We start from the raw sequence: 24145 nt of genomic DNA, 5'->3' as shown, positions 1-24145 counted from the left end.
GTTGCGTTTCATTGGTGTTTGAGTGTAATTAGTGCAACGTTTGGTCAAGCGATCAAGTTAATCGGAGCTTGGCTAAATTTAGCTAGCATGAGCAGCTAATACTCAAAACACACATTTAAACTGTCTATATGCATCCAAATAAAACATTAATATATAATTTATTTTACCAGTGTCCACGCTACATAATTTTAAAAACACAACCTAGCCGCATAAAATAACTTAGTTTTAAAAAAGTTCCCACACTTGCGGAAACTTTAATCGTGCTCTCTGTAACCAGCTAGTTAGCAAGTTTTTTTTAAAGGAAACGTTTGGTACATTTTTAAAGTCTCTACTGTAACTGTTGCACACTGCATACTTGCACATATGCCTAAATGTAATGTGTGTTTTGTTATTGATTATACGTGCTATTAGCTTGGAGTGGCTAGCGTGCAACTTTAAGTTAGCTTGATTCTTCAGTCATTTCTAATCGGCCTTGGTTTCTTAAACTATTGTTAACAATTCTTCATAGGCAATTTGCGTTGATATAATAGTTTATTTTCATTCAGCTGTAGTACAAACATAATCTATCATAATGGTGTTTTGTCCGTTCAGTCTGTGAACGAAGTGTTACTGGTCTTGCTCTTGATAGCTTACATAAATGTTATTTACTACTACTGTATGTTCATATTTTATGTAGCTCTTTCTTTAGATTTTCTTGAAATAGCCTACGTTATGCTCAGTTTACGTTGTTCTCATTAGTTATTTTTTTGTTTGTGTTAGGTGTCTCTGGATTTAATGTTGAATCTCAAGAACTTCATTAAAGTGTTTGTAAAGATGGATTTGTGGTTAAACAGTTTGTTTTGTCGACACTGCAGTTGGCAGCCACACAGATTAAGGACAATGTATGCACAATGTCAAAGATTTACTGGATAGAAAATGTTTACCCCCATAATATGGACATTGCTTACAGATCCAAAAACAACCCCCTCCATCATATGAAGGACACACCCGTAGGGCTGGGTATTGTTCAACATTTTTTGATATCGATACCTTGACTTCGATACCGGTTCCTAAATTATACTTTTTTCGAGAACAATTTTATGAAGCCCATTTTAACAAGATTACAAACATTACACATTACCTCAAAAAAAAACTTTGGTTTTATTTTTTTCAGTTTGTTGACTTTTTTTTTATAGACTCAAAGACTGGTCTTCTGGTCTCCTGGTCTCCTCATGCCTGGGTCGGCAGGGGCAGAGGCTATAACTTAAATGTTAATAGGAGAAAAAAAAAACAAGAATGCTAAACTGTTAATTCAGCCAACCCTAAGGACAAGTACAGTTTAACAAGATAACTAGTTGAATATATGTTAAACTTGATCAGTTACTGTCAACCTTAAAGGATTTTTAGCATCGATTTAGCTAGCTGTCTATAGCCATACATCCAAACAGTATCTAACGTTACGTAGGTCCCAGTCATAGAACTGCTGCATTAATCAGTAGTTTTGAAGGAAGCACTGTGGCAGGAGGACGCTGAGAGGATGACTGCACCAGCTCGGTCTTCTTGCTGTCGAAGACGGAGCAACTTTCTGCTCTTAAGTTTATTCCGTGCTCTGTCAAGCGCTTCATCAGATTTGTCATGTTGCCAGTCCTGGCAGCAATTATCTTGTTGCAAGCGTGCTGTTGGCATCGAGCCTGGTGAAATGTAGCCACACCTTTGGTCTTTCTTTACCACATCTTTGACATCTAAGGGGGGTGAAACGCATACGCACTACAGCCTCAAGTGTGAGCCACGTCTATGGGCATAACTGGCGTAAACGAGTGTTTTTCCCTTGATGCCTTAACACAGCTAATCACCGGCACTTTTCAATTTGGGCACATCTAGCATGCTACATGCTTATCACTGGTGTTGACAAGATAGGTGTCGAAATTTGGAACCTAATGACAAGACATTTTTCGATATTCGATTGTTTAAAGGCAATTCGATCTGTGCCTAAAATGTATCAAACTCGATACCCAGCCCTACACACCCGTGATTGAGGAGAATCGTGCATGTTGTTTTTGTGTGATCCACTTGCAGAATATGCATCTTCACCGTTTAGTGTTTTGCATCCTCTAATTAGCCAAACAGGGTCTCTAGAGGACAACTGGGCGAGTGATGTTCCCTTTAGAGCTGATCATCTGACATTGTTTATCTGAACTACAGAGCTGTCTGGCATTTATCAAGTCAAACTAAAATGGAGAGTGAACATACTTTTAAATCGGGCATGTTACAATTGATGTAATATTGAGTATATTGCATGTTCTTTGAATTCAAAGACATCTCCAAAAGATTATTTATAAGACATCTTTTTACCTGTTTACACAAAGTGACAGAAACGGCTGGAATAGCAGTAAGCACTACATTGCACATTCGTGTTTTCGTTAAAAAGCATTGTCTTGTGTAACATGCCGGTTTAACATCAGTCAAACCTGTAGGTCAAGAGGAGCTGCATTTTCTTAAGAGTAAGTCAAGAAATGTTTACACTTTGAGCAAAAATTTTTGGATTCTGGTGAAATAGTTTTATTTTGCAAGTCTTTACACCTGCTTTTTCTTGCTGCTCAATTCGTTCTGCCACCAAACACCCTTCTACTGTAGATCCTTGAAGTCGTGCAGACATGTTTGCACTTGCCTTGAACGCTTTCCTTTTCAGTATTGAGTGGGATCAGGGTAGCTGCCCTTTACAACTCTGCTGAATTGCTTTTGTGGTTTTAAGGTGTCCCTTATGCAGAATTAGTATGCACTGAATGCATGTCATGCAGGCGGTCATTGATTAGTATGGCCTGTGGACTTGCATTTCAGATGATGGAGGAATTGGTCACATCAGTTCCTGGGTGCAGCATGGTCATTTGTCTTTACACAGTTGTTTTTGGTCTTGGAGTACCACAGCACAGGACAATTCAGATGTCACTCTTATCTGACACATCTATTTCAGGTCTTGAAGTCTCCACTTAGAAAAAAGATTTTAAAATGTGATGCACCGAAATGAAAATTCTTGGCCGTCACTGAAAATTGTGGACACACAAGGCTGAAAAACAGAAAATATTATTTTCAATAAAAATTTGTTCAGAATGATTACATTCTAAATGTTATTCTTAGGGAAGCACCAAAACCACTTTTTTTATTTCAATTCACTTTTTTCTATTGATTCTTTCCCCACATTAATTGTGGACATGGAATAGATTCTTCGTGGATCTGTTTTGTGTTCACTTTATTTGTGATAGGATATCACATTTTCAATTTAAATATGATTTTAATTTGTAATATATTATTATAATTAAAGTTCAGTCTTAATTTTATTTTGAGCACATCAAGAGCAGTGTGGGCTGGTTGTGTGTGTGTCAACAACAGAGCAGCATTTATTCACTGAAGTGTGTTGCGCATGCAGACTGTATTTTTACTTGAATAAATGTTGGATGGCTTCAAGAGACTTTGAATATAATGCACGAGTCACATGGACAACTTTAAATGTGCTTTAATGTTTCTTTAATGTCATTATGGAGCTTGACAGTAATGACCAGAACACACAATAGCACACAATATGGGAGTACTGGAAAACAATCTTTATTAATGTGCTTATGACCAACAGAGCGATCACTTCACCTCTGGGGATATGGACTTTAATGTTAACATAAACAATGCTTTATTTACATGTGTTATTTATGTGTTTCTGTGACCGGATTTGATTGTTCTTGACCACATTTTAATTTAAACCTGATGTAACCTTTTCATTGTTAAAATACTTTCTTCAGCTTAATATGTAGAGACAACTAAAAGTCACTCATAGGTTAATTTGATCATAAACTGTAAATGCTGTGTTTCTTTGGGACAACAAATTATTAGTTTTTTGTGGCCTGCTTGGACCCTGCCCACCAACATCACTTAACCAATAACATGAGTTGTGTGCTGGACTATCTAACTGGTCAATCAACAGCAGATGAGGGGTGTATTCAGAAAGCTGTTTTGAAAACATTGTGTATTTTTGCAATTGCATTTGGTGGAGCTAGTGCTGCAGAAATTACATAATTTATATTTAAAATAATAGCCTAATTTTTGTTTTAGGGCCCAGTGTTACCACAATTTTTAGTTTTGACCAAGAATTTCAAAAGCAAAGATGAATCCAATGACTTCAAATCTTTGAGTTAATGGATTTAAATAATCTGTTTTATCAGCATATTGGTGTGCATGAAAACACACTCAATGATCTGATTAAATATACACCAATCAGCCACAGCATTAAAACCACCTGCCAAATATTGTGTAACAGTGCCAACCCACATCTCGGAATATAGATACTATTCTTCTCACCACAATTGTACAGAACGGTTATTAGAGTTACTGTAGACTTTGTCAGTTCGAACCAATTTGGCCATTCTCTGTTGACCTCTCTTATCAACAAGGCATTTCTGTCCATGGAAATGCTACTCTCTGGATGGTTTGGCACCATTCTGAGTAAATTCTAGAGACTGTTGTGTTTGAAAATCCCAGGAGATCAGCAGTTACAGAAATACTAAAACCAGCCCATCTGGCACCAACAGTCATGCCATGGTTGCAATCACTGAGATCATATTTTCCCCCATTCTGATGGTTGATGTGAACATTAACTGAAGCTCCTGACCTATATCTGCATGATTTTACTGCAGTGATGCCACATGATTTGCTGATTAGATGATCGCATGGATGATTGTTGGTGCCAGATGGGCTTGTTTGAGTATTTCTGTAACCGCTGATCTCCAGAGATTTTCCCACACAGCAGTCTAGAAATTTAGAAAAAAATGGAAAAATCTGATTAGTGCCTAAAACAAAAACGCATCCAGTGAGGGACAGTTCTGCAGATGGAAAAGTCTTGTTGATGAGAGAGGTCAATGGAGAATGGCCAGACTGGTTTGAACTGACAAATTCTACAGTAAGCGCTCTGTGGTTTTAATGTTGTGGCTGGTCAGTGTGTGTAACACACACATACTACCAGTCAAAAGTTTTGAAACACTTGCTCATTCATGATTATAATTTTTCACATTTTAGAATAATTTTCAGACATGTACTCTTGACATTTTCTCAACCAACTGCTTTTTTAAAAGTAATGGAGTTCTAATCTATGTTGGGCTCTTATTGGCAGATTTTCATTATTATTTGGTCCAAGTCATCAATTTCAAAAACTTCTTTTAATTACATTTTTGTTTTATAATGAAATAAATTAATATGGTGGCACAAATATTTTTGTCTACAAAACTAATTTTAAACATTTAAGCATACACCTTCAGATCAAAAGATTTTTAAGATCATGAGAAACATTTCAGTCAAGTGTTTCAAAAGTTTTGACCGTTAATGTATTTAAATACAATGTTGTGATATCTGAATAAAATGCTATATTGAGAAGTTTAAATTTCAGACGGCTGGAATAGTAAAAGCTGTTCCATTTACTTGGCTGTTTAGGAGAACAAAAATATTGTCAGTGTAATATTCAATAGTTCCCAGAATAAGGAATTTCTTTGTAGAAATCTGGTGGTGATAAAACACTGCTGTTATTTTCAGAAAATGTTATTGCAGCTTTTTCATGTAGTGCAAGAGAAGTGTGTCAAAACTGTACGTTGTTGATTTTTAACTATCCTGAAGTATTGATTCTGTCCATTTCCTGGGTGGGTTTTAATGTCATCTTGTAGAATAGAAAGTTGTTGATACTCTTTTATCTGTGGACAGAGAAATCAATGTGAAAGGAAAGCCAGTTCTGCTCACAAAGTCTCTGGCTCAGCTGCAACACCAATCACTATGAGACCCCTTGATATTAGCAGGACTCTGCCAGACCTGTTCTTTAGTATGGAAGAGGCCACCACTTGCCCTGGATCCTCACACAGATCCGGCTTGTGTGCTGGCTTCCTGGGCCCCCGTCACAGTGAGAGCTACTGGTGCTTTGTTCCGGTAATGATACAGTTGCCTCTCTCTTCTGATGTGCTGGGCCTGAATTGGCCATTAAAGCAGCAGATGTTTCATTAGGCCATAGCTGTATTCATATGTATGCAGACGTGGGATAGAGGCAGTGGGGTTTGCTGAGAAGGCAGCGCTCTATTTGCTGCTCTGCAGGAGAGCAGGAGTCACATTTCAGTGGCTTTTAATAAATTTATGATGAATTTAATGATGTTTTGTTGGCAATTGCATTCCCAGAGTGCTCAGAACAGGAAAATTATCTTTAGTATGACTTCAGTTATTACTACTTGGGAGTAATCCCAAATGTTCTTAAATTATGCATGTTTGCATAAAGGCAGGCTTGTTCCAGAATACTGGATTCTTGGTATAGTAAGCATTATTGAACTACAGCGCACAAGCCTCAAGTCTTTTAGTCAAGAACATAAGCTGATTTTACATGCAGTTATGTAATGGAGGGCACAGTATTGTGCAATTACTTTTGGGGAAATAAGATGCCTTCCCACATGGTGCCAGAGTGTTGTCTTACCGTAAAGATGAGTAATAGAAACCACACTACACTAAGCCACCCCTCTGTGTGAATATAGTTATGTTTAACTCAGCATGTACCTGGGTGGCTAAATGCTACTTGTTCTTAGTTTGAAAAGTTTACAGCTGTGCTCCATTTCTATATATCTGAGGTTTGGGATTAAAGGGAAAATTCCCCCAAAACTGAAAATTCTCATAATTTACTCACTCTCATGCCATCCCAGGTGTGTATGACTTTTTCACTAGAACATATTTGAAGAAAATTTGAGAAAATATCTTAACAGTAGGTCCTGAAAATGCAATTGGGTGGGAATTCGACTTTTGAAGCTCGAAAAATCACAGATAGTCAGCATAAACGTTATCCAAACGAGTCCAGCTGTTAAATTAATGTCTACTAAAATGATATTATGCTTTTGGTGTGAAAAAGTTCAATATTTAAGTTAATTTTTTTAAAACTCAATCATTCCTTTTCATGATATCATGATATGTCAGCAGTGGTATGCCTGTGTGATGTGATCGCATAGGCACGTGAGACATGTAAGAAATTAGGCATGTGTGACATGGAAGAGCAGCACTGTTTACAACTGAGTAGGAGGAACACTGCACAGAGGCTTTGTTGGTTTTGGTTTGGTTTCTTAACTAAAATTTTATGCATTTGTGTGCTCAACCGAGTGGAGATTGTGGGATTACGTCTGTAACATGTCAACACGAATGCATCACACGAGAGGCCTCCTGATCTCCACCCTCTCGTGAATCTTACCGGAATCATTGGATCTTTTTTTGCACCAAAAGTAGGGCTCAATGATTTCGACATTGCGGATAACACATACATCGTGGAATTCAGACATAAAAACTCTTATTAAAAATAGATCAAGGAATGTCATGGAAATGAAAATTTTTGGGATAAAATTAATGTATAAATGCACAATTAATCATATTAAAATCATGATATGACCTAGTGTGATAATTACACCACAAAAGGCTGAGATTTAATTTAACAAATGGCTGATTTGATCTTGCTGAGCTGCAAGCTTCAAAAGTAAGTGGATGTGAGAAGCTGCTACTTGTAGCCCACACTAACGGCATCATTAACATCATATGTGTTCTATGTGTATGTATAAATGACAGCAGAGCACTTTTTTCACCATGAAGCGCAACACATGCATACTATATATTTATATAATTAAATCATAGCATTAAGCCATTTAATTGGCACATTAGCCCATTAAGCAAACTGCTTTCCGGAGGTGCTAAGTGAAGTCGTCAGAAACATCTGTTTTTCCACCAAAATGTCAAAATAAAAGCTCCATTTAGCTAGATGGCTGAAATTGAAAAGATTTGACAAATGCATTACTTGTGTACAGAAAAATGCAATATTGGTGTAGTGATAATACACTCACCTAAAGGATTATTAGGAACACCATACTAATACTGTGTTTGACCCCCTTTCGCCTTCAGAACTGCCTTAATTCTACGTGGCATTGATTCAACAAGGTGCTGAAAGCATTCTTTAGAAATGTTGGCCCATATTGATAGGATTGCATCTTGCAGTTGATGGAGATTTGTGGGATGCACATCCAGGGCACGAAGCTCCCGTTCCGCCACGTCCCAAAGATGCTCTATTGGGCTGAGATCTGGTGACTGTGGGGGCCATTTTAGTACAGTGAACTCATTGTCATGTTCAAGAAACCAATTTGAAATGATTCGAGCTTTGTGACATGGTGCATTATCCTGCTGGAAGTAGCCATCAGAGGATGGATCCATGTTCTCATTCTGTTTACGCCAAATTCTGACTCAACCATCTGAATGTCTCAACAGAAATCGAGACTCATCAGACCAGGCAACATTTTTCCAGTCTTCAACTGTCCAATTTTGATGAGCTCTTGCAAATTGTAGCCTCTTTTTCCTATTTGTAGTGGAGATGAGTGGTACCCGGTGGGGTCTTCTGCTGTTGTAGCCCATCCGCCTCAAGGTTGTTCGTGTTGTGGCTTCACAAATGCTTTGCTGCATACCTTGGTTGTGACGAGTGGTTATTTCAGTCAAAGTTGCTCTTCTATCAGCTTGAATCAGTCGGCCCATTCTCCTCTGACCTCTAGCATCAACAAGGCATTTTCGCCCACAGGACTGCCGCATACTGGATGTTTTTCCCTTTTCACACCATTCTGTGTAAACCCTAGAAATGGTTGTGTGTGAAAATCCCAGTAACTGAGCAGATTGTGAAATACTCAGACCGGCCCGTCTGGCACCAACAACCATGCCACGCTCAAAATTGCTTAAATCACCTTTCTTTCCCATTCTGACATTCAGTTTGGAGTTCAGAAGATTGTCTTGACCAGGACCACACCCCTAAATGCATTGAAGCAACTGCCATGTGATTGGTTGATTAGATGATTGCATTAATGAGAAATTGAACAGGTGTTCCTAATAATCCTTTAGGTGAGTGTATATCAGTAATAATTAACAATTAATATTCTGTATGCACATGGTGTAATTGACCAACCTTATCAACATGATCACATGCTACAAAATACTGCAAAAGTAGTTTGTTTGTAAAAAATAATGTGATCAAAGAAATATTGCCACAATAATCGCCTTTACTATTTTCTTTGCATTTAATTTAAATGTAATCTGATCCTGCTCAGTTAAAATTATTAGCTTTGTTTGAACCTTTTTAGTTTCTGTCTGACATTTTGGCTTTGTGCTTTCAGGTAATGGAGGAATTCATTGAGCTGGCAACCGTCACTGTGTGGAAATGGTTTTAACAGGCACCAAGTAACACAGAAACTGTTCAAACTCGGAACACTTAAGTGAACTGTATAAGTGTACAACATACTTATTTTTGTTTGTAAGAAAAACAAAACTTAATTTTTATTTTCTACTCAAGGATTTAAACACTACATACACCACCATGCCAAGCTCTACAATTCGGAGGCAAATGAAAAATGTGGTCAATAACTATTCAGAGCCGGAAAAGAAGGTCAGGGAAGCGACATCCAATGACCCATGGGGCCCCTCTAGCTCGCTGATGTCAGAGATTGCAGACCTCACTTACAATGTGGTGGCTTTTTCAGAAATAATGAGCATGATTTGGAAGAGGCTGAATGACCATGGCAAGAATTGGAGACATGTGTACAAGGCCCTGACTCTGCTAGACTACCTGATCAAAACGGGCTCAGAGCGAGTGGCCCTGCAGTGCAAAGAGAACATCTTTGCAATACAGACACTGAAAGATTTCCAGTATATTGATCGGGATGGCAAAGACCAGGGCATTAACGTCAGAGAGAAGTCCAAGCAGCTAGTGGTGCTGTTGAAGGATGATGAGCGTTTGAAGGGTGAGCGCTCTCAGGCCCTGAAGACTAAAGAGCGCATGGCACAGGTCACCACCAGTGTGGGTAGCAACAATCAGATTAGCTTCGGCCGAGGTTCCAGCCAGCCGAACCTGTCCACCAGCTACTCGGAGGAGTACGGCAAGTCTGAGGGCTCACCAGCATCATATCATGGATGTAAGTTTCTTCACATGTCAACTTACGAGGCATGCCAAGAACAATTTGATTATCGTTGTTTTATGTGCACTTATTTACTGGCCCTCATTTTGCTCCAAACATTTGTGTTCTTTCTTCAGAGGTACACTAAAGGAGATTATTATTAGTATTTTTTTTCATGTCCTGGCTTCGCTCTTCCATACCACACATTTTAGAGTGACCAGGGGCTTTCAAGTAGACGTAGTGTAATAAAAGTCATATTGCATGCGACTTGTGAGCTATAGTCTTCAGAAGCCATGCAATTGCTTTGTGTGAGGAACGGGCTGTGGAACATACACTGGTGGCCAAAAGATTGGAATAATGTACAGATTGTGCTCTTATGGAAATAAATTGGTACTTTTATTCACCAAATTGGCATTCAACTGATCACAATGTATAGTCAGGACATTAATAACATGAAAAAGTTCTATTTCAATTAGATTTTTTTTTGACTTAAAATACTTCAGAGAGTTCTCATCAAAAAAACATCCACGTACAGCAATGACCGCTTTGCAGGTTCTTGTCATTCTAGTTGTCAGTTTGTCCAGATACTCAGGTGACATTTCACCCCACACTTCCTGTAGAACTTGCTGTAGATGTGGCTGTCTTGTCGGGCACTTCTCACGAAACTTATAGTCTAGCTGATCCCACAAAAGCTCAATGGGGTTAAGATCCATAAAACTCTTTTTCCAATTATCTGTTGTCCAATGTCTGTGTTCTTTGCCCACTCTAAAATTCTTTTTGTTTTTCTGTTTCAAAAGTGTCTTTTTCTTTGCAATTCTTCCCATAAGGCCTGCACCCCTGATTCATCTCTTTACTGTTGTACATGAAACTGGTGTTGAGCAGGTAGAATTCAATGAAGCTGTCAGCTGAGGAAATGTGAGGCGTCTATTTCTCAAACTAGAGACTCTGATGTACTTATCCTCTTGTTTAGTTGTACATCTGGCCTTCCACATCTGTTTCTGTCCATGTTAGAGCCAGTTGTCCTTTGTCTTTCAAGACTGTAGTGTACACCTTTTTATGAAATCTACAGTTTGTTTTGGAAATTTCAAGCATTGTATAGCCTTCATTTCTCAAAACATTGACTGACTGATGAGTTTCTAGAGAAAGCTGTTTTTTTTTTTTTGGTGCCATTTTTGACCTAATATTGATCTTAAGCCAGTCTATTGCATACTGTGGCAACTCAAAAACAAAGACAATGTTAAGCTTCGTTTAATGAACCAAATAGCTTTCAACTGTGTTTGATATTATGGCAAGTATTTTTCATGTACAAAATTATCAATTTAGCATGATTACTCAAGGATAAGGTGTTGGAGTGATGGATGCTGGAAATTGGGCCCTTCTAGATTTGATCAAAAATGACTTTTTTTTTTTTTTTTTTTTTTTTTTTTTAGTAATGTTTTTTTACATCAGTAATGTCCTGACTATATTTTGTGATCAGTTGAATGACACTTTGGTGAATTTAAGTACTAATTTCCTTCCAAAAATAGCAAAAGCTGTACATTATTCTAAACTTGTGGCCACCAGTAAAGAGTGCAAATTGTATGGATTAGTTTTATCATGCATTTCATCCTTCTTGGAGCTTCTCAAAATGCTTTTGTTGTATGGACAAAAGCCACAACAACATTCTGGAAAACTTCTCCTTTTGTGTTATTTGGTAAAAAGTAATTCATACAGTCTGGGAACAACATAAGGGTGAGTAAATGATAGAATGTTTATTCTTGGCTGAACTAACCTTTTTAAATCACTAGCCATCATTTATGCTAAAATGCAGCATTATTCATTAGGACCGTATGAGGCCCTCTACCTCCACTGACAGGTTGGTAGCCTGCTGATCTTTTCCATTTATGTCCAAAATGTTGCTGTTAACAGCAACGGCTAGATCTGGACAGGTGCAGTCATAAAAGAGTCAACTTTGGTTAATTCATTGTGAGAGCATTAGGGAGAAATTCTGCACACCAGGAGTTTTGACTGCATGGGGCAAATTCTTTAAGTTGCAGACCAGGAAAAAGCATGTCTGCTGTTACTCGGCAGGAGACACATCCTATGTTGTGCCTCCCTGCAGCACTGAGTGGCTGAATGTCTGCCCTTTACAGCTGCGTGCTTTCCATGTCCCATCCCTTTTCCTGAGCTTGTTACAGGGAAACAGAATTCCTCAACTCCCAGAGGTCTTTCACTTTGCCCTTTGCTTCAAGGATGAAGCTGCATCCCTTTTAATTTAGCAGAAAGCGGCACTCTGAAACGCCATTTAAACGAGAACGCTGATTTCCTGACGCCGTTTAAGGGAAAGCTTTTCGACACCTAGAACATGAGAACACGGCTTAATGTTGCGATGAAAACTCATAAGCGGCATTCTGATGGGTGTTTGAAGAGCATGCGTGCGTGGAACAGACCGGTTAACAAACGTTATAGGATGGAGCCCAACAACATGTCAACACAGAATAGAATTCAACATTTCTGAGAGTACAGTGGGAAAATCACATATACTATGAAATATACCCGTTTATATACAAATGTAAAATATCAACTGTCCCTAACTTCCACCGATATGCACTTGTGCATTGGGGCAATCCCAGAGATTTATGTAAGTGGGAAACCCCACTATTGTGCAATTACTGGTGCAGTTGCAATAGTAAGTTAAGGAAACAAACACAGCAACTATGGAATATCTGGAAATAAAACGAGTCAACAGAGTAAAATTACACAAGCGTTGCAGGAAAATTATGTTGCTGTGAAGAAATCTGCTTACTGAATTAGGTGTATGTATACGGAAATAAAGAGTATGCCACTGGGAACACTGTTTTCTCGCAATAATCCACTTTCTCGCGAAAAGCCTCTTTCTGGTGTCCATGTAACCGTAGTCACTGTTTCAAAGGTATAGCCTCAAGACGTAAACAATATGTGTGTTAACACAATTTTAGTGTGAAAAAAATAACTTGCTAACCATTTCTGTGTTTAGTTATATCCAATTTTACAACTTTTATTACCATGACAACGTAACGCGGTAAACCCTATAAGGACCCTACAAATTACTATTAAAAAAAAACTACAGCTCAAACAATACATTAATCTTTCTGTTAAAACTTGTTTTATAAAATGTATAAACTGCACATTGCTACCTTTTTAAACTCTCAAAAAAATCATCCCCATTTACTACAGTGCCTCACTGTAACCTCGATTTTTGCTTTATTGTCCAGTTGCCCATCTTGGCAAGATATTGACCACATTTACTTTCACTTAAGGAAACGGCTTATTCTAGGGTAGAAAGTGGCATTCTGAAATGTTATATAAATGTGCGCAATGTTCCTTACACAGTTTAAGGGATTAAAAGAAAGCAGTTTAATGCACCCTGTTTTTTCCTGAAGAATGCAGCTTAATGTGGCCATTAGGGGTGTAAAAATACATTGATGAATCACAGTGCATCAATCTATCAAAGAAATTAATGCATCGATTATGGAATTTAAGAATCGATCATCATTACAATATTCAGGGTTCCCACAGTTGTGGAAAACTTGCAAATAGCTGGGAATTTTTGCATTTGTAATTTTCAGGCCTGGAAAATTCATGGAAATTAATAAAATCTTAAATCATGTATTTTTTTTACTGTTTATAGTGCTAGGTGATATGTAAAACACATATTTTAGCGATAATCTCCTTAAAAAATATTGCAATATTCGATAACATCGTCATCCCCCCCTGCCGAGGGTCGGTGAATATTTCTTTGGGTTTATTGATTTTGAATTTATTCATTTATTGAAACACGAAAACATGACATTTCTTTCACTTTAAACTAAACGAAAAAAGCAAAAAAAATTTATTTTGCCACCTCCAAAAATCCAAACATTTACCGTCTCCAACAGCTCCGTTTGCCATCAGGCTAGCATCCATCAATGACAACAGGTGGAAAATTACTAATATCCTACAGATTAAGAACTAAAGACAATTATAAATGTAAAGACAATAATAATCAAAATAAATAAGCCTAATAAATTCCCTTGTGTTCCCAAAATAACGCTGCCAAATGTGTGTTCTCATTGAATTTGTCTTTGCATTTTATACAGTTTATTGTGCCTAAAGAAAATAAAATGGAACTCCAATTTTAGGTTCAAAGTGAACGTGTCTTGCAGTACTTTATGATTTAATCACTTTTATCGTTGTTTCTTTAATACAAAGAAATATATTACTGAACCTGCAGAGTTGCGTTCCCAATGCATGCCAATCAAGTGGAAATAAAGCGAACTAAACTCACAGTACCTCCTGAGATGATCAGGATCATTTGCAGCATTCTCACAGATTACAATTTTCTTGCGAACAGTTCAGATGAATGAAACGAGACAGGCTTGCGCTGTATGCCTTTGAACAAACAGTGAATCAAACACAAGCATTGACGGCTTTTCTTTTGTCTGTTCGGTTTTGTCTTTCTGGTGTCCATGTATGGAGTCATTAATGTAAACACAATCAGGTTTGTTTAAAGTAAATGTAACCGGTGTGATAATAAATTGGATTTGTCAAAATATTGGATCTATGAGTTAGGACTTGCAGTGTAATTACAGGCTAATAGACCTGGCACTGTCTATTGATTTTATTGGTAAATATTGATATTATTATTTAACTATGCAATAGCCTTTTAGTTGCTATTTAATATTTCTGTGGAAAACAAATTATAATAAATATGATATAATACTTAGTGTTAAAGGTTTGTACAAATAATCAACAGTAGTCAAGCAAGCTCCACTAATTATGGCAAAAACCAGTATGGTGAGCTTCGTGGAAATAAGTAGTGCTGAAAAGAGTGTGTAAACTCCTGAGTCACTAGCAAAAAAGGAAAAACAGACAATTAGAAGAAAAGCTGAAATGTTAACAAGAGTGTTTTGCATTTCAGTGGAAGTTTCCTTGCATTGTTTCTCCGGAAAGTGTGAACACTCAGTGAGATGTAATTCACACTTCATCAGGTAAAAAAAAAAAAAAAAAAAAGAATTAGCTCATCGATGCTAAATATAAAGATGTAGTTGGTAGATGACACAAGCTGGTGTTTTTGACAACATGTAACGAATACCTGAGGTTTAGTTTTGCATATATATATATATATATATATACATAACCAGACCTTGAAATACTCTTAATAAGAGGTTTCAGTAGTTTGTCAGAAACAGACTTTCCATATAAGGTGACTCTGGCTTGTAAGATACAAACAACATGAGCATCTAAGGATTGTTTGTAGTGCCTTAATTTGTGCATATTGGTGTTCTGCTCCAGATAAATTGAAATGTGACACTTTATTGATACTGCTGACGGAAATGTCTAGAAAAACCTGGTTTCTAAATTACCACTCCACGTGAAGTCATTTTCAGATGTCAAAACAAGCATTTATTTTTCCTGTCTGCACACCATCGAAACAGTGTTCTTTAAATATTTTGCTATATATTGTTTAACAATTCTTATTTATCCAATATTAAAATGGCTTTTACAAATGGCTCAAATATGCGAGTAGAAAGTAAAGTAAAGTAAAGTAAAGTAAAGTAAAGTGACAGCTAAAACAGTGAAATGTCAAGCTGTGTTTTGTTTGTTGCAGTGGATGAGATCTTCTTGGCTATTAGTTAAATTTGCTGTTTCCCTTACCTAAGAAAAGGGCCTGACCTGTGTTTTAAATAGATTCTGGATGCTTTTATACAGTCAGTCTAATGCAGCCAAACTTTTCCCCAGATCTTCAATGTATCCTTTTTTGTTTGTTTTAGCTTATTCTATTTTTGAGCTTTAACGGTTATTAAATCTATTGTTTCGAATGTTTAATTTTTTTTGTAACATAGCAGTTATTTCCTTTTAAACAGGCTCTTGATTTAGCTGTGTTTTGAAACCTATTTAGAAATATGAGGTATGAGACTATGTGGCACTATTAATCGAACACCCATAGAACAATAACTGCAATTTACTTTAGTGTGTTCTTAATGTGTCAGCATATCCATAATCATGAATGAAAAGTCAATCTTGTTATTCAAGTTAAGGTGCAAACTGCAAAGAAATGTCTTGAACCACGCAGTTTACATGTGAGTCACATTTCCGCTTCTGCTTGGTATGGATGGGGTGATTTGGTCTAGAGGCCCTTGTCATGTCACAAGTGACGTCACAAAGCTCCACGCCCACACCACTTCATTGCTGTTCTCTCCCTTTATTCCTGTTCCCACAGAATCAAGCCCTTTGGTTGTAATTTCTAGTTGGGTTCCTCTGGGTCTGAAGCCCAGGCAATTCTGCTTGGATTTCTCAAGTCACTGTGGGTCTCAAGTCACATATTTCAAATCTTTATGAATGCAGTGCATCAAGACTATGTCTAATGGCTGTCAGGGTTTTTATCGATCAAAGATGAGCAAGGCTGTTGCGTTAAATTAAACAGCCTGGCCTCAGACAGGGTGTGCTCACAGTAGTTGCAAATTGCGATTGCTTTGAACATAGTGTAAATTCTGGCCTTTTGTGACCTGTACTTTGCAAGGTGCTTGGCTTTCAATAGCCTGTGACTGTTCCATGTGCTCTGAGCTGGCTGGTGATACTGCTGTTTTCTAAACAAGTGGCTCCTGTCCATTGGTTTAGCATCAAGCTTATTATCAGTGCTAGACTCCTGTTGTGATTTACCCAGCATGCAGCAGGGAGCCCGGCTTCTCCATTCTTGCCTGGCATGTGCATTGTAGGAGCTGGTTGGTTTGGTTCATGGCTTACAATTCTTTTATGAAAATTTTTATGAAATTTCTCACACGAGACATATCTTTATACCAGTTGTAAACTGGGCCCAACAACTATTCCTACCTTAGTAACCACATTTATTTTTTTTATGTATTTGAATAACTTAGCCTGCTAATGGCTAACTTAAATTCCTTGCATTAAGGAGCAGCATTTTTTATAGGTCTTACACTCTTTGTTCTTGTGCTGGTTTAGTGTGTGAGCAATAACATAGTACTCGATAAGACTTGTTCAGCTGATTGATCCTCAGCAGTAATTGTAATGCATGCTCATTGCTTCACACAGGATGAGCCCTGCCCTAAGATACCCCAGTCAGGTGTGGTTTTAGTGAATGAATGATAGTGAATGATAATGTCATTTATATGTGTTTTTGTCTGTTTCAGCCACGTCTCCCAATGCATCCTCAGAATTGGAACAGGCCAGGCCTCAGACTAGTGGTGAGGAAGAGCTACAGTTGCAGCTGGCTCTTGCCATGAGCCGAGAGGCCGCAGAGCAGGTGCAGTACACAATATCCCCCTTTATCACCTCTTGGGGCCGCACCAAGTTAGTGCATAAAAGTGTGCATTTTAAGATAAACAATTGTAAACTGGGTCCGAAATGTTGTACTGTAAGGATCTGTTTGATTAGTTTATTCAGGTAAATTAACCTTTCCCCAAAGAATGCTAAAAATTAAATTCACACTCAGTGTGAATAGTTTGGGCTAAAGTTTTACAATTTATTTAATACTGCATATTTTTAAGTCATACATTTAATAGTTTAGTCACAACAAAATTGGTGTGAACAGACAATAGCATGTAATTTTCCTTTAGCCAAATTCTGTTATGCAGTTCCACCACATAATGTTTGATTGACTACCGAAGAAATGGGATCCATAACCACCCCCATCTGCTGGATTCACCTAGTTGCCCTTTTCTTTCAAAAGTGGCACCAGGTTAACATTGGGATATTGTTTAGGAAGCCTAGAAATGATTGTGGATGTCATACAACCACACAACTCTCTCAAGGGAATTTATAACTGCAACTTAGATGCCATTTAACAGTTATAAAGTGGGCCAGCTTATACAAGAGGAAGTATATTGTTCCCAGCAGCTCTGGTGAAGTTTGAGGCTCGTCAGTGGTTGCTCCCTAAAAAATTATGTGGAGGAAGTAGTGTATGTGTGTGTGTGCACTCAGACATCTGGGATGAATTCCCAAATGAATAAACAGACTGGTGCTGTTGAGGAGGGGCTCATCTAAGAGAGATATGCATTGTGGAACAGAAATTAATTGTGCTTTTGGCGCTCTTAACCCTGTATGATGTCGCAAATTTCTGATTATTGTGAAGTTTAAGGAACCGTTGTCATTGAAATAATTAGGCCTCCAGTTAAATGCTGGAAGAACATCACTCAATTGAAAAACACTTTTGCTTGAACTAGGCCTGTTGCGATTATCAAATCGTCTGGTCGCGGTTATTGTTGATTGTGCACGTCAAATTCCAACCGCATTTTAATGCCCAAAAAAGGGAATTTTAAGCAAATATATTCATGCCATCAACGGCACGTTTGTGTGTCATTCAGCTGAACTCCTACCGTCACTGAGCTGCTCCGCAGAGGTCATCCAGTGTAGCTCCTGTCCGAAAGAGCCCATGATGCACTCTGATGCACACACAGCTGAGGCTCGCTGCAAAAATTAAAAAAAAAAAAAAACTCCTGCAAAAATGTAAACGAACAATATAAACTTTAATAGTAAATGCAAAGTGCTCCGGAATCACTTTAAACTATCGTGTAATGGCAAATGTTCCTAGTTCATACACGCAGAGGAGACACAAGCATAGTCTATTTCTGTAGGAGTGATACAATTATGAAATGAAATCCTGGCCTGGATCGCCTACTTGGATTGTCACAGATGGACCATCATGATTTGTGAATGAGAGAAACTTTTGATCCTGATCCTGAAGTTTTGATTCTGGGTGATAGAATATGTGCTTTAGAGGAAGATATTAGATGAGCTCACGATGGGAAGAAAACGCTGGATTTCTGCGAGGTTCTTTAATGACATCTTTTTAAAGCTGTATATCTGCAGATGGTATATAATAAAAGTTTTATTGATATTTGCCTTTTTATCATTAGAAAAGTTACAGGGAACTGTTGAGAAGAGACTGTTAGAATACGTGCTTTAGAGATAAAGAGAATACGATTGGAGAGTACATGCTGGATCTGCTTCAGTTTTGTGAGGTTGGTTTATTACATCTGTTTAAACGAGATATGTGCATATTTGAAGGTGGTATATGATATTAGATTTATTAACATTTGTCTTTTTATCATTAGACAAGACAGTTAAAAGTTACAGGGAACTGTTGAATTGAGAGAGGGAGAATGAAACAGATGAGCACTAACATCTGCTGCAGCTCTGATATGCAGACCGTTTAAATTACACCGTGTTGCACACCGGTCTATTATTGAAGTAACATGGTGGCATGTAACAACAAAATGAACCGTGATTGATCATTCACATGTCTCAGATGCTTCACATGCAAGCAGGCGATTTTCAGCGCCCTCAAGGAAAAAAGAAATCTGCCAAACGCGAACTATGTAAGCGCACTATGGCAGCCGTTGCATCATCCAGGTAGATGCTGCACACTGGTGGTGGTTGAGAGTCCCGTTTACTGTGTAAAGCGCTTTGAGTGTAGTGACTGAAAAGCACAATATAAATGTTCCATTCAATCATTCATTCAAAATATATCTGCCGATTATTAAAAAAACAAAGTACGAATATCGGCCGATTTATCAACCTCAGCGTGATGAATTGCAACAGTGAGGTTGTGATGATCTGCAGTCAGGATTAAGGGCAAGAGATTCTCGCTGTGATTTAGCAGATGTCACACTTTCCATAATGTTCTATAAAATATTTTTTTTGGTGTGCTTGTGTAGGAGGAGAGGATGCGCCGTGGGGATGACCTACGGCTCCAAATGGCTCTGGAAGAAAGCCGGAAAGACCCCAACGTAGGGAAAGTGTCCAAGAAGAAGAAAGAGGTAGGCTTAGTCTGCCTAGACTCGCAGAGCTTGATAACTCATCAGTAGACTGCACAGAATCTGTGCCTTCAGAAAGCTCTGCAGAGTTCAAACACTCATCATTCGCAGTGTTCTACATATTCTCTCTCATTTTGTGTTCATTTATTAAAAATCTGATGATCTTAGCTAGCAATAATAGCTAAGTTCAATGTTTCCTAATCTGGGGTGGTGACAATGAGGTTATGCTAACAAAATTCTGAGATTCTTTTCATTTCATCCAAGTCATAAAATAACATCCAAACAGAGTTCATGTGTTTCTTACTGGCAAAAAAAATATTTTGTGCTTTCTAGTGTAGAAACATCAAAATGGTTGTCTCATAAAGGTTAGTTAAATAGCATACAATCAAATAAACCTTTCTTTTGCGGTTAAATAATTGCATTCGCTCATGCATTGTCATGCTGACAAGTATTGCCAAAACACTGCACTTGTCAGTCGTCCATGATTTTTTCCATGACTCCTAAATGCATTGGGGAGTTCTTATTCTGAAAGTATAAAAAGATTATGAGTTTTGGTGTCAGATGTCACACTAAATTTTCCACATTGACTTGCAGTCATTTTCACTCACATTTGCTTGAACTGTAGAGTCCAGTTTTTTTCATTGTTGCATGATTTATTTTGTATTTATTTTCTAATTTGTTTGGTCTGCAAATGAGCTCAAACTTGCTGAAAGTAAATTGTCTTGTCTATTCAGCCAATCTTGTGGCTGCAGTGCATAAATCATGCCGATACGGGCCAGGAGCTTCAATTAATGTTCATATCAACCATCAGAATGGGGAAAAATGTGATCTCCATGATTTCGACCGTGGGGTGATTGTTGGTTACAGATGGGCTTGTTGCATTTCTGTAACTGGGATTTTCACACACAACAGTCTCCAGAATTTACTCCGATTGGTGCCGAAAACAAAAAACATCCAGTGAGCAGCAGTTCTGTGGACGGAAATGCCTTGTTGATGAGAGAGGTCAACAGAGAATGGCCAGACTGGTTGACACAGTCACAATGCGGGTTGGCATTGTTTGATGCCATGCTACACAATATTAGCAGGTGGTTTTAATGTTGTGGCTGATTGGTGTGTGTGTATATATACAGTGTATATATATATATATATATATATATATATATATATATATATATATACACTTTTGTGTGTGTGTGTGTGTGTTTTAGTTGAAGTCAGACGTTTACCTTCATCTTAGCCAAATACATTTAAACACAGTTTTTCCACAATTCCTGATATTTAATCATAGAAAACATTCCCTGTCTTAGGTCAGTTAGGATCACTACTTTAAATAAAGAATTTTAAATGTCTGGAAAATAGTAGAGAATTATTTATTTTGTCTTTTATTTCTTTCATCACATTCACAGGGGGTCAGAAGTTTGCACTTTATTAGCATTGCCTTTAAATTGTTTAACTGTTGGTCAAACCTTTTGGGTAGCCTTCCACAAGCTTCTCACAATAAGTTGCTTGAATTTTTGGCCAATTCCTCCCGACAGAACTGGTGTATCGGAGTCAGGTTTGTAGGCCTCATTGCTCGCACATGTTTTTCAGTTCTGCCCACAAATTTAGATTTAAATTTAGATCAGATTGATGTCAGGGTTTTGTGATGGCCACTCCAATACCTTGACTTTGTTGTCCTTAAGCCATTTTGCCACAACTTTGGAGGTATGCTTGGGGTTACTCTCCATTTGGAGGATCCATTTGCGACCAAGCTTTAACTTCCTATCTGATGTCTTGAGATTTTGCTTTAATATATCAACATAATTGGTCATGATGTCATCTATTTTGTGAAGTGCACCAGTCCCTCCTGCAGCAAAGCACCTCCACAACATGATGCTGCCACCCCCATGCTTCACAGTTGGGATGATGTACTTTGGCTTGCAATCCTCACCCTTTTTACTCCAAGCATAACGATGGTCATTATGGCCAAACGGTTACATTTTTGTTTCATAAGACCTGAGGAAATTTCTTGTAAAAGTAAGATCTTTGTCCCTATGTGCACTTACAAACTGTAGTCTGGCTTTTTTATGGTGGTTTTGCAGCATTGGCTGCTTCCTGGCTGAGCAACCTTTCAGGTTAAGTCGATATAGGACTCGTTTTTACTGTGGATATAGATACTTGTCTACCTGTTTCCTCCAGTATCTTCACAAGGTCCTTTGCTGTTGTTCTGGAATTGATTTGCACTTTTTGCACCAAACTGCATTCATCTCTAGGAGACAGAATGTGTCTTCTTCCTGAGCAGTATTTTGGCTGCGTGGTCCCATGGTGTTTATACTTGCGTACTATTGTTTGTACAGATGAACGTGCTACATGTAGCTGTTTGGAAATTGCTCCCAAGGATGAACACAACTTGTGGAGGTCCACAACCTGAAGGTCTTGGCTGATCTCTTTTGATTTTCCCATAATATCAAGCAAAGAGGCACTGAGTTTGAAGGTAGGCCTTAAAATAAATCTACAGGTACACCTTCAATTGACTCCAATTAGCCTATCAGAAGCTAAGTGTCTAAAGGCTTGACATCATTTTCTGGAATTTTCCAAGCTGCTTAAAGGCACAGTTAACTTAGTGTATGTAAACTTCGTACCCACTGGAATTGTGATAGTTAATTAAAAGTGAAACAATCTGTAAACAATTGTTGGAAAAATAACTCGTGTCATGCTCAAAGTAGATGTCCTAAACGTCTCGCCAAAACGATAGTTTGCTAATATGAAATCTGTGGTGTTTACATTTTTTTTTTTTTTTACGTTTTAATGACTTGTACCTAAATGTATGTAAACTTCTGACTTCGTGTGTGTGTGTGTTTATAGGTTAAGTTTATATCACTCAAATATTTATTCAAATAAAATACTTTCTGTACAAAGCAAACTTATGTCTTATAGATCACAGATCATTGCTTTGAACTGTAATGCATTTCAAGCTCTCTGCACCTATAGCCATCATTTGAATAGGTATTATTTTGACACTCTGTACGATTTTGATTTGTAACATGTTAAACATTATCTAATATTGGTGCTGCCCAGTGTGTGCTGCACACCCGCTAGAGTGCGCTGCTTACTCATGCACGCTGACTGAAGCAATAAATGCAGACTATATTTTAAAACCGCTTTTGGCAGTTTAGTAATCGTGCAAGACCATATTCCAATTTCCATCTTATTTAAATCCATCAAGCAGCCTTGATGGATATCATACGGACGTCTCAGAGGTCAAAGTCTGCAGGTTTCAAAGTGTTTTAGATGGTTTCTCCATCATGAAAGTGCTGCTTTCACAACTTTCAGATCTCAGGGCCTGAAATTCGGCAGGAGATTGCGTACAATTTTAATAATTCCCGCAAATTCCGCATTCATATCCGTACGCTTTTATTCACTTTACAGTGCAGCTGCAAATTATCAAACCAATAGATACAGATGAACAAATCAATTCATCAAACTGAAATTCCAGAAGAGTACATCTGCTCTTTCTCACTCATGCAGCTGTCGACAGCTTGTTAAGTGTAGTGTGAGGGAGCACTTTACCTGCGTTGTTACCGAACTTAAGATGTTACAGATGTATAAACCTTTCTAAACCTGTTAATTCGACATGCAAATGGCATTATACTATGTCTCTGTTATGCCTCCTACACACTACACGATTTTCAAAGACGTTGGATCATGGTACCGTTCGTATTACACAACTCTCTGTCTTGTCATGAAAGTTGTAGCGTTTTAAATTACACAACGAATCGGCGACGGGGTGAACACATTACAAAACATTTCACTATTGACAAATCCCAGATGACTCTGCCTGGACTCCAAATTACATTTCACCACAGAGTACACATGAGAAGTGATACGAGATACAAAAACAAATGTATATGTGTATGTTTCTAACCATATATTTTATCGGTTACAATATTAAATAGTACCTACTACTGAAAAATCTACCTATTTGCTTACATGACTGTCCAAGAGAATTGTCAATTTCTCTCCAACTCTTCTCTTTCTCCACCTGGTTGTGGTACAGTTCAGATGAAACATCAAATAGGCGCTGGTGCTCCTGCCAATATTCCACTAATTATTTCTCCATTTGTTCAGTCAAATGAGACTTTCTTGATACTGCAGCCATGCTAGTTGATGTTCTGTTGCAGGTACATCAAGATTCCTCCCACTGAAACTTCCTGTGCCCTGTTTCTTGCTCTTTCATTGGCTGTAGGTCAACACTGCAGTTGTATTCAGTCAAAACATATTTCACATTGTGCGATTTGGAATCACAGACAGATCCAGATATTTAACATGCTAGATGTCTCGCTGACATCGGCGACGCGTCGGCGCTTTTCTCAAATCATGTCTGATCGTTCATACATTGCGATCGTCACTCATGGGAGTGAGCTCTGATTTGTCTACGATTTCAGA

The 24145-nt window shown here is 37.9% G+C and overlaps 1 protein-coding gene across 2 annotated transcripts in view; it reads left to right on the top strand.

Moving 5' to 3' along the window:
• Window positions 1–24145, top strand: part of LOC127647634 (epsin-2-like) — a 36222-nt gene that overhangs the window by 306 nt on the left and 11771 nt on the right. For both annotated transcript variants that reach the window (XM_052131999.1, XM_052131998.1), the window contains exons 2-4: window positions 9171–9965; window positions 17096–17208; window positions 19622–19723. In XM_052131999.1, coding sequence (XP_051987959.1) covers window positions 9371–9965; window positions 17096–17208; window positions 19622–19723 — 810 coding nt within the window. In that variant the 5' untranslated portion in view covers window positions 9171–9370. The remainder of the gene's footprint in view (window positions 1–9170; window positions 9966–17095; window positions 17209–19621; window positions 19724–24145) is intronic.

Source organism: Xyrauchen texanus, chromosome 8 (assembly GCF_025860055.1).
Source record: "Xyrauchen texanus isolate HMW12.3.18 chromosome 8, RBS_HiC_50CHRs, whole genome shotgun sequence".
In the NCBI taxonomy this organism is placed as follows: domain Eukaryota; kingdom Metazoa; phylum Chordata; class Actinopteri; order Cypriniformes; family Catostomidae; genus Xyrauchen; species Xyrauchen texanus.
Note: the sequence above shows the minus strand (reverse complement) of the source record. Positions and strands in the feature narration are given on the sequence as shown.